The sequence below is a fragment of the Dermochelys coriacea genome, chromosome 8 (genome assembly GCF_009764565.3).
Source record: "Dermochelys coriacea isolate rDerCor1 chromosome 8, rDerCor1.pri.v4, whole genome shotgun sequence".
Taxonomy (NCBI): domain Eukaryota; kingdom Metazoa; phylum Chordata; order Testudines; family Dermochelyidae; genus Dermochelys; species Dermochelys coriacea.
The window spans coordinates 63,609,418-63,621,544 of NC_050075.1; the positions used below are offsets into that span (position 1 = coordinate 63,609,418).

At 39.4% G+C, this 12,127-nt stretch overlaps 1 protein-coding gene across 2 annotated transcripts in view; it reads left to right on the forward strand.

Moving 5' to 3' along the window:
* Positions 1–12,127, forward strand: part of CFH (complement factor H) — an 84,895-nt gene that overhangs the window by 26,365 nt on the left and 46,403 nt on the right. For both annotated transcript variants that reach the window (XM_038414630.2, XM_043490842.1), the window contains 2 exons: positions 8,877–9,044; positions 11,243–11,419. In XM_038414630.2, coding sequence (XP_038270558.1) covers positions 8,877–9,044; positions 11,243–11,419 — 345 coding nt within the window. The remainder of the gene's footprint in view (positions 1–8,876; positions 9,045–11,242; positions 11,420–12,127) is intronic.

Below are 12,127 nucleotides of genomic sequence, written 5' to 3' on the forward strand. Positions count from 1 at the left end.
TTGTAGGATTTGCAGAGGGGTTGTTTGTATTTTGTTCTTTTTTTCCCTCCTTTTTTGCTTTCACCTTATTGCTGATCCCTCAAACAGCATTTCTGTTTCTCTTACAAGGGAATAGGATAGGAATTGGTATCCCTCTGAGAGTGAGAGTGTTTGCAGAAGGTACTGGGATCTTGTGGATTTAGAAAGGGTGAGGAAAGGTCAATAATAACCTGTGTGGAGAGACACCTATGAGGAGGGGTATTTTGTGTTGTGAAATTTTCTTCACGAGGAAGGGCTTAGTTGGTTCTTTTGTCTTTGGGATATTCAGTTGTAAGAAAACTGCCTGTGAGAGTGACAGAACTATAGGAATTCTTTTCTCTTTTCTGCCATTGCCCATGTGTGTACATGCGTACATGCACACTCTCTCCTCCTGCTGTGTGGGAATATATTATTTTTTAGAAGACTTCTGCAGCTTGCCCTGGAGATTACTTTTTAGGATGCATATGTTATCCCTTTTTCAGGGCTGCTCTTTGGTGGCAAAGAGGGTGGGTGCCACTGCCAGATGCTCTGAATATGGAGGCCTACAGCTAGTGATCCTAACACATGCTAAGTCTGCTTTGCAACACTCTAGCCATATAAAGCAGATTTAAAGCTAAGTAGCCAGCTGAAGACTCCTCTATATCATTCCACTTTGTGGTCTCAGGCCATTCATCAAATAACTTAATCTAATAACTGTCTATAAAACCTTCCCTCTTATTTAAAAAGACTAGCCAAATTCTGGTCATTTTCAAAATCATACAAAACTACAAATGAAAGAAACTTAACAAGTCATTTGTTACAATGGGATGTAGGCTCTTGTGAAAATTGTATGGTACATCAATATCATACAAATAATAATCTGTATACCCCAACTAGACAAATATTAGATACATAGCTAGTGTATAAACATAGCCTAATTCTCAGTCTTACACAAGATCATAAAATTATGTTCTTCAAATAAAAACATCAACCATTAATATCATAATGAACAATTGCATGTAGTACTCCATATACACACACAAAAATTCTACAGAAGTCATTTTTACTTTTCCTAGAAATTAATAATAATAATATTTGGTTGTATTCCAGTAGTGAGTTGAGGCATAACCAAGATTGGATCCCCATCACTTTGTACTGACACAATAAGAAACAGTCCCTCCCTCAGACAGCTTGCAATCTAAATAAACAAAACAGGAAAAAGGTGGAAGAGAAAGACACAGAAAGGTGTTATGACTTGACAACATTCACACAAGTTAGTGTCAGAGCCAGGAATAAAACCCAACTCTCCTCCTATTGGCCAGATTGAGTGGAGGCCACCTTTTCATGAACACAGTATTAATAAAAGCAAAAAAGTACCCTGCTTATGACAACCAACAAATCACCTGCTTATGACAACCAACAAATCATGTATATTACTGAATAATCATGAAAAGAAAATCAAAGACAATGAACAGAATAAACTACCTGGATAAACATAAAAATGTGGAAAATTAAGAGTCAAATGAAATGCTGTGTATTTAAACAGGCATCTTGAAAATTTTAAGTGCTGCAAATTCAGTTATTGTATCTTGAAATGACAGTGTTTGAAATAAATCCAATTCAATTGACATAGTAGCCAGAGCATTAAACTTTGTTTCTGCCATAGTAGACTGAAGACAACTTTTTTAAAGGCAAGCTTAGACAATGATCACTCTGCTTCACAATTGACAATAGGTATAGTCAAATACAGTCTCAATGCAATGTAAATATTCAGGAAAACATTGCTCAGATATTTGTCATTTGGTGAAAAGCTCAGGTTCTAGATCATTCAGGTAAGCACTGAGAAATGTGTGAGTGCATGTTTTCATCTCCCCTGTAGTTCGTGTCACTTTATTTGATCAAGAAATGTAAGCAAACCAAACCTTGTGGATAATTAGTATACCATTAACTTCTTCTTTTTAGTTCTGAACTTTGCTTATGGAGGATAACATAAAAGCAGTCAACCTTGAATTTCCCTTTCCCTCAAAGCAGTGTCACTTCTGCCATCAGGAAATTTTTGCTTTAGAGTATGTTTGTGTACTTCATGGTTGGACTCATCAGCATAACCTCCTAATTGTTTTGCTTGCTTCTCAAAATCATCAAAGTGAGACTGTAAGCTTTTGACAAATGTTTGCAAAGAAAGTCAGAAAATTAACAGGAACAAGAAGATTCAGACCTGGCTTTTGAAGCTGTACACTAGTTTTGTCAAACCTTTCTTGTATAACATTCCATAAAATACTAATAAAAGCAGTCTCCATGCTGCACGCTTTCTTGTACAATTGTGCTTTCCTCTGAGTTTCACCATTTTCCTCGGCATTGTCCATCATTTCTTTCAAACAACTTTGAATGCCTTCATATTTCACTACAATTGTTTTACAACATTCAGCATGACAGAACCATTTCATACCTGACAGAGTTTTTAGGATAAGGAGAGGTCCTTGTTTCCTTTTGATAAGATTGTTTCGTAGAAGCTTCCATCGCCTGGACAATGCCACAAAAAAGATACTTTCTGAACAAAACTGAAATGATTATGTCCATGCAACAATCAATACTACAAGTTCCAGCTAAGTTCAGAGAAGAGCTGTGCATGGCACGTACACAGCTAGTGGGTTTACTCTTTTTTGATATAAGCTTGAAAATCTTCATCCTTTTCAGACATGTTACTTGTGTTATTGTATGACTGATCTCTTCAGTTTTCAATAGCATTGTCATTTGCATCGAATAAACTGTTCATGATCTGGAAGAGCGACTTGCCCATCTGGCTTTTAGTTGGTATAAACCCAATTAAATCCGCTTTTATAGCACCATGTAAGTAGTAGCATAAAATGACAGAACTGATTTTCATGAGTTTTCGTGAGCTACAGCTCACTTCATCGGATGCATTACACTCTATACGGCTAAATTCAGTGCCTTGCATAATGACAGGTTTCAGAGTAGCAGCCATGTTAGTCTGTATTCGCAAAAAGAAAAGGAGTACTTGTGGCACCTTAGACTAACAAATGTATTTAAGCATAAGCTCAATGCATCTGATGAAGTGAGCTGTAGCTCGTGAAAGCTTATGCTCAAATTTGTTAGTCGCTAAGGTGCCACAAGTACTCATTTTCTTTTTGCGAATACAGACTAACACGGCTGCTACTCTGAAACCTGCCATTTATTTCCACAATGTTTAATATGCTCTCTTACAAACTGGTCAAATTTGATGATGGCTTCAAGAATATCTAGATAATTTCCATTCTGAGGAAAGCCAATAACTTCCTCCGTTCCTCTAACTGCTAAACCACATTCAGCAAGAAGCTTAATAACTGTCACGATATGCTTAAAATGTCTTCCCAGTAAGCAGTTTGTGTTAGATGCAGCTGAACCATCTCCCTATCAATGTGATTCTTGCCTTGTGAACATGCTAGCCATGCAGCTATGGCGTTACAATGTTCCACACTGTTTTCATGAGAGCAAGTCTTCTCCTCTGCTTTTTTCCAGTTGGAAAAGCCTGGGGTTATGAAGGTGCTAAGATTATTAGGCAATGAAAAGAGTTTTCACATAAAACAGAATACTGCTCCTGTGGATTTAGAATGCTTTGACCAATGCCTCTGATGATGCTCTCCATTTGGTAGTTTTCATTCAAAAAGAAGAGGTGAAAGATACCATTTCTGACATTTGTACTGGCACTCAGAAACTATAACTTTGTCATTGTGATTCTGAAAATAGAACAGTCCTTTCTTAATACATGTAGTACAAAACTCTTCCATGATCAAAGTAGGCTATTTAGCTGGATTTTGTTCAATGCTAACAGCAACATCATCCTCTTTATCACTACTATTCATTCTACCTTTTGTATGGACAGGTGTTAGAAAAAGTGGGTCATTTCTTTCATCATTAGTTTTGTCCTTGATTTCAGGAATGCTTTCCTTTTCTTTTGAACTCTCCTGAGGGAACAAGTTCATATTCATATCTTTGCTTTGATTATCATTTTCTCAGAGAGATGATCCACCATCATGGAAGATAATTCTGAAGCAGTACTAACAGAAAATAGTTAGCAAGTTTGGGTAACTTGCTTACAATATTCTCTTTCTAACTTAGCTTTCCTTTTTGCTGCTCTGCTTTGAAATTGTCAACTGGACATCTTGTTTATGCAAGGTTAAAACAATACTGCAGTTCTGTCATTAGCACCCAGCAATGGCAATTAACACCACTAATTCGCACCCTCATTACCAACAATTCAAAGTCTAAAAACATTAATTAAACTTTAACTGTGAAAGCTTAAGAAACTGGGACAAAATCAATAGCAGCAGGGTGAATAAATTAGTGTTTTTGTTCTTTTCTTTTTAGTATCAGCACAAGTATGATCAAAATCTCCCTTTTATAATGTATATTTCAAGGATCAGCAGAGGCTTGGGCTGCATCCCCCTTACTCTCCACTCTCCAGTCCAGCTTCTGTGCCCTAACTACTAGGCCAGGATTTCTCAACCAGAGGGTCATGACCACCCCACCCCCCAGAAGAGTTGGGAAAGGTCATTAGGGACATTGTGAAGTGTTGAATATGCTATTACAATCTGAAACAAAAGAAATCTAGTTCCCCGACTCCCTGCACACCCTTACTCTACCAGGTCAAATATTCTCTATCAACCTTTTGAAACACACTCACAGATGATGTATGTAGTCTGGGTAGCTGGAGACTGGTTCTGGTGGGAGGAGTAACTAATTGGGGTAACGAGAGGTTGGGAAGCAGAGCTGGAGAGGCAGAGAAACCTAAGAGTCCACAAAGTCTTTGAGAAAGCCTGGGCATTAGCTAGATTAGTGCACAAAGCTTTTTACAAAGCCAGATTCTTTCTATTTTAAGTGGAAAACGTTGAATGCCAGTTGAAGAAAACTGTAATCTACAAGTCTTATCCATCTATTATGCGTAATTTTTCATGGAGCACCTGTGAATGTCTTATTGTCTGACCAGCTGTTTTCATGTCCCCTCAAAAGGTACATCTACACAGTCCATGGCAGAGAATCTCCAAGTTTGTAGCAAGAGATTTGGGCTTGCAGAGGTTGCACTGCCACAATAAAAATATCTGTATAGAGCTGAGTCTGGAGCTTGGGCTCTGAAGCCCCCCCTCCTCAAAACATCAGAGCCCAAGTTCCAGCTTAAGTCACACTATCTACACAGGTTTCAGAGTAGCAGCCGTGTTAGTCTGTATTCGCAAAAAGAAAAGGAGTACTTGTGGCACCTTAGAGACTAACAAATTTATTAGAGCATAAGCTTTCGTGAGCTACAGCTCACTTCATCGGATGCATCCGATGAAGTGAGCTGTAGCTCACGAAAGCTTATGCTCTAATAAATTTGTTAGTCTCTAAGGTGCCACAAGTACTCCTTTTCTTTTTACTATCTACACAGCTATTTTTAGCATGGTAGCGCGATCACCATGAGCCTGAATCTGTCAACCCAGGCTTTGAGGCCTGCTGCTGCAGGCTTCCACTCATTGTGTAGATGTACACAGAAAGTCTCCAGTTCTGTTGACCCTATCAGTTGTCACAGCCTCATGCAAGTTCTTGCTCCTCTTCTGTGCCCTTGCAGTTCAGCTGCAGTCCCCAGCATTTGACCTAATTCTAAACCTGACTCTAATCAAGGGCCAGCCCTTCTGCTTGGATACTTCCATGCCAATCTACTCTTCCCTTTCTACCTCCTGTGAAGATGCTAAAGTTTGCTGGAGGAAAGGTCTGCTTCCCTCCAACTTAGCAGGCTCACTAGCCACCAAATATGCTTTTATGCTGGAGCTGCACTGAATAGACATCATATAACCAAAGCCTCTCCCTAACCTGCTTCAGACTCCACTAGTTCAATGCACCCATATGACTCACCTGCTTCTCCCCACATTCCGTAGTTTAGAATGCAGTTCAGTAGTAGTTAAAACTATAAGTGCTAAGAAACTAGAAAGTGCAATTATATGCCCCCCGTCATCATACTTTTACAGGGTGGTTTGGTTGGTGATCTGATTTAATTTATTTATATATTTATTTATTTTTACTCTTAACAAAGGGCTCACTTTTTAGATCTAGGTATTTTAAAATGTTTATTTTACCCTTGGAGAGTGGGAGGAAGACAAAGAACCCGCCTTATATTAGTTATAAAATTTCTCCTTGAAAAAGCTATTTCCCATGAAAAGTTAAAAGAGAGGAGTGGGTCCAAACAATGCTTGTAATGGAAATATTTTCATCACAACCTTAAGTGTGGAGTTGTGAATAAAATAGTGCATAGGACTTCACAAAGCACAAAAAAGAACAGTTACTTTTCCAAACATCTTGCAGTTGAATTCAGACCAACATATTACACAGGATGACAATTCTAGTACAAGGTCAAAAGACTCAGAGACTCTTGTGGCAAGTTATTTTTAATGAGGCATATGAAGCAGAAGGACAGTTGGTACACACAGTGGGAGGCTTTCCGAGTATAGGCAAAAAAGAAAAGGAGTACTTGTGACACCTTAGAGACTAACAAATTTATTAGAGCATAAGCTTTCATGAGCTACAGCTCACTTCATCCGATGCATCCGATGAAGTGAGCTGTAGCTCACGAAAGCTTATGCTCAAATAAATTTGTTAGTCTCTGTCAGGGACTCAAACCCCAGATGGCGCGATTCATTGTCTGACCGTAGAGAGACAGGCAACACCAGCAAGGTCCAAGTATAAGTTCTTTATTGAAGAGTGCACACAACAATAAAGAGCAACCCGTCTCCCAAGAGAACCAGCTTGCTCCTAGGCAAAACTAATAGGTTCTTATAGACAGGTCCGTCGCGTCACAGATTATTCATGAAATAGCCCCAAACCTCCCCACCACCCTTTGCTAGTTAAAAGTCCTTTATCATGCATGCATACCTATCTCCTATTATATATAGCTTTTTGCAAGTTATAATGCCTCCCCGACTTTCTTATCAATTTAGTTGTCAAACCGGAGACGAGGAGTTAAAAACATACATGAAACAAAAACAGGGAGTGGAGACAGTGTGTCTCCATCTCATTCTCAGAACATCTGGTACGATAATGCAGGAATGCAGCAGGCCTCCCCTTTTTCTCACTCTGTGTACTTAAACAAGTATTTCGTCATTCTACTTTCAGACACTTTCCCAGCAGCCTTTCTTGGCTTGACTTTGGTTCGGTTGGCATAACTGCTTCACGTTTAACTTTTCTCACCTAACATCTCTAAGGTGCCACAAATACTCCTTTTCTTTTTTGCGAATACAGACTAACATGGCTGCTACTCTGAAACGAGTATAGGCAGTATCCTGACAGAAAATGCAAAGTCACAAGTACTCCACAACTTCAATAGCACTGTAATTGCCAGTTACACTTTCCTGGCATTCATAGCTCATGGAAGTGAGTGGGGGAAAAAAGGGTTAAAAAATATTCAGGGAATCAGAATTTTGATACCAAACCTTGTTCTTTGCTCCTAGGCTGTCAGTGGCTTAGTGAGCTGTGAAGGCAGCATCTTTAGCCCTTGGCAGGAGGGAGAAACTTGTGTTGCTCTGTAGCAAAACTCCTGGCTTAGTCTGAGTTAGTGGTAATGGGATCCACAGTAATTTACCATCAGGCCTTAAGGCCTTGGGGGAAAATCCTGCCTCCACTGAGATCAATGACAAAACTGCATTGAGTTCACCAGGTTCAGGGTTTCATCTTTAGGTGATAACTAATGAGTGGGAAATGGTAAATCTCCCTGAGAGCTCAGAGGAAAGGGAAAAATGCTCCTAGCCAAGAGCACCGTGTTATGCTGCTAGATAATATCGGGAAGGGGAAAAAATCAGGTCTCATAATGTGGCAGGAATAAGAGCCAGGATTGCCAACCCTCCAGATTGCCCTGGAGTCTACAGGAATTAAAGATTAATCTTTAATTGAAGAGTATGTCATCTAATGAAACTTCCAGGAATACGTCCAACCAAAATTGGCAACCCTAACAAGAACCCAGACCTGTCTGAATAATACATTTCTATCTGCTGCATGAAACAAACTTGAATTTAGTTTGGAGGGCTTAACACCATTACCTTTACACTTCATCATGGTACTCGAGTGACTGAGCATGGGGAGAAGGAAAGTAAGAGAGACTTCCTTTGGCTGCTGGCCCTCTCCTGTCACCTTGTTTATCCTGATGATGTGATTTCCATCACAATAGCATGATTTAAACAATCCCATTATGCCTGACTTTGGTTTTTATTTTGGATTAATGAAACTTTTCAGCTAGTGCCTGAGCCTGAACACAAACGCAATCAACAGCAATGGTATCTATGTCCCTACATGGTGTTTCAGTGCTTGTATCATTTGGATTCTGTAAAGATGCTTTTTGTTTTAATAATCAGATTCCATGAGCATCATAGTGATACCTGTAAATAAAATACCTTGAGGGAAAAATCTGATTGATAACATCTTCTGAAGGCTAATGCTGCAAATGAATCTGTGCAGACACCACTACTTAAGAAACATATTGGGCAAGATTTTTTGGCTGGTGTAAATCAGTGTAGTTTCTTTGAGATTGATGGAGCTTGCTGTTTTGCACCAATTGAAAATCTGGCCTGTGTGACCCAATTCTTCACTGCCTTGCATCTTGTGTAATTGTTTACACCTGTGCACAGTTGATATCACAAGTTTCAGGCTGGTGGAAAAATTAAGCTCTTTGATTCATATTTGAAAATAAAGGTCTTTTTAGTATAAAGTACTAGAGTACTATGCAGCAAGAAGGTCTTTTTGAAAGATTTTTTTCTCAAATAAATAGCTAGTTTTGAAGAGGGTGGTTTGTTTTGTTTTGTTTTTTATTTGTTAAATGCCTGACTTCCATGTGCTAACCAAATTTAATATTTTTTTTTCTTTAGGAAAGTGTTCTCCTGATCGTTTGGAAAATGGTAGATTTAGATTTAACTATTGGACCACCTACAAAGAAGGTGATGAAATTTCATATGTGTGTTTTCCTGAAAATCTGGAAGCCAAAGTTACATGCACAAAGAATGGCTGGTCACCTACTCCAAGATGTACCTCTAACAGTAAGCAACAGTCATGTTCTATTGAACAGATCATTAAAAAACTGTAGACATATTACTGTTATCATCTGCCTGAAATAAATACAAAAATACCAATCCTAACAGGTGACTTGTCATGACAATGCACATTTTTGACCTGAGTAATCATATTGCAGTGACCTTCAAAGTTCTTCACCCAGCCCCTGACTGCTGTTTATTACTCCTGTTTGTTGTATGTATGGTGACCAGGTGTCCAGTTTTTTATCAGAATGCCAAGGGATCAAAAATGGATCCTGGGGGCTTTGGTCAGCACGGCTGACCAGACTGTTCACTGTCCAGCTGGCGGTGCTGCACAGCGGGACTGGCAGGCTCCCTGTTAGCCTTGGTGCCGCTCCCGGGAAGCAGACAGCATGTCCCCCCTCAGGTTCCTATGTGTAGGGGCAGCCAGGGGGCTCTGCATGCTGTCCCCACCCCAAGTGCTGCCCTCACAGTATTCCTATTTTTAATGTGCTAGTTTGATTGGAGCTAAAGCATGTCTCTTCATCCTAGAATTCACAAGTTTCCAACTCTTACGTAGGCATACCCACAGTCTCAGTATTTGGCATGAGGGTGGCCCCTCGGAGCCAAGAGATGCAATTGCAAGGAAAGTTCTGCTCAGCCCTTGCCACCTTGGGCTTGAGCATGTTCAGTACAGATGGAATCTTCAGAGAATAATCAAGCTCCAAACCTGTATAAACTGTGACTTTCTGCCTTTCATAGGTTTATAACATGGTCAAATTTGGGTGCATTTTTTTGAGGACAGCAAAAAGTACATCTTTGACATCAGGTGGATCCCACAGCCAAATTTTGAGTCCCTGCTCCAAACCATGGAAGTGCTAGAGGTTCTCAACAAAACAGATCTAACAATAACTTACCATGGATAAAACAGAATATTTTACTCAAACATCAGTCTCCGAAGCAGCAAAACCATTTCAGCTTAAACTTTTCAAAACAAAACAAAAAATGATGCTGGGGCAGACACCAGACATGGAAAATTTCGATCCAAATGGTTAAAGTCTAACAAAGTTACAAGCAATTATAAATGGGATTTTATCATGCAGGGTATCGGGTAAATTTAATAAAATATGTTATTCTTAGCTCCACCTGATATAGATAAATTGTGACATTTAGCCACTGGTCTGGTCCGTGTTGGAGATAGTGTGGATGCCAAGTAATCCAGCTAGCAGTTGTGCTCCAGGAAATCCTATCTTTCCTCCAGTTCTCTACCAGGCATGAGTTGTGTGTGCATTACACCATCTTTTGGGATAATGAAACATGTTCCTCTGTCTATACCTAGTCAGCACTTCTGGGTGTTGCAAAGTGGGTTAAAGCCATGGTTCCACCTTGCCCCTCTGCCTCCCCTTCCTCCATCGAGTGGCTTGTACAGTTTTTCTGGTAGCTCTGGGTGCTTGAACATCAATTAAGATATCATGTGTAAAATCGAGTCATCAATGTCCATAATAAAATTCAGCCATACAAACACATCCTGGCTCAAAGCCTCATTCCCTCCCTATCTCTACTCTCCCCAAATGCCCAAGAAACTGGATGGGCTGTGCAGTGTATCCTGAAGGTCAGCAAATTCAGGGAGAGAGTGAATTCCAAAATTGAATGCCCCTCCAGGATAATGCCCTGCTACCAACACCCTCTCCTTTAAACTGAGGGAGTCTAGCATGAATGCTTTATTGATCACAACTGTGGAAATATTGCAGTGGGAGAGGCTGTCTCTGAAGAAGGCAGGTGAAGTGATAACATCTGTGTGATGTTACTCACTAAATTAGCCCCTTATGATTTGTCAGGTGCATGAAACAATGAAGCTGCTTCACCAAATTACTTATACATAAAGCATATACAATAAAAAGAGAGAACTTTTCTCACAAAATAAGAGCTGGCAGTGTCAGAATCAAAATGACCATTTTCAGTCCAACCATATTTTAGATTGGCTTTCAGAAGTCAGTATCAGGAATGATTGTGAGAGATAGGAACCACTGATATGCATTCTGATTTCTTACCTTCTCCTCCCACTGTCCAAAAGTATGAAGGAACTTATTGTTCAAAAAGTTTTTAAATAGTGTTTCTCCATTTCATTTCAGGTGTACCTCTTCTCATGGTCACACTATACTTATGAAAAGCACATTAATTAACAGTATTTATCTTGAGGTAATGTCATACTCTCTCTATTTTAGAAATATGTGAAAAAGTTGAGATACAGAATGGTTATTTCTCTCAAAGTAGGACCAAATTTAATTTAAATGAGGAAGCAACATATGGGTGTCAGATTGGTTACACGACTCCAGAAGGAAATGCGGTGGGGAAGACACAGTGCCTTCAAGGAGGATGGACTCCTTTACCAAAGTGCATTAGTGAGTAATTTAATGATTGAAGAACTCTCTACTTTGTCATATTGCTCCTTTTTTCCTGACTAGAGGAGGAGCACCGTATTCAGGTATGGGGAGAAGCTTGCAGCTTCATGTGGGGAAACTTACAAGGCTGATGCTCCTTGGGTTATGTCTTACTATGACTGGACAAAATTAATCTATTTGAGGGAAGTATTACCATCATAAATAAAATTACTTACCATTGACTGATCAGTATTTAAATCATAAAGACATAAATTTTATGTAAAAACATCAGAGCACAAAATTTTAAAAACTTTCTTCCAATTGTTGTCACTTCAGGTATGTTAGTTATCTTCCTCTGGTTTCAGGAGTCCCTTCTCTCCAGATGAGAGGAAATATGGTGATTAAAGTGGACAATTAAATCTCCCACATTTGTGGGACAATAACTCCAATATTAACCCAGTCCAAGTGGGGATCCTCTCTTCCTTTTATTCCAGGCTGCCTTATTTCCTGGCTATTCCTCTTTTTACCCTATTAGTATCCACAAACACAGAACACCTTTGTGCATAAAAGAACTTGCTTATAATTTGTTTTCAAATGAAGTCCATTCCATCACACAGAGAAGACTATTAAATAAACAGCATAGCTACCAAGACCTAGTAAATCCCATCTACATTGTCTGTCTGTCTGAAATACATGAACTTTAAGCTGTTTGTAGTTCTGGTTCTGCAA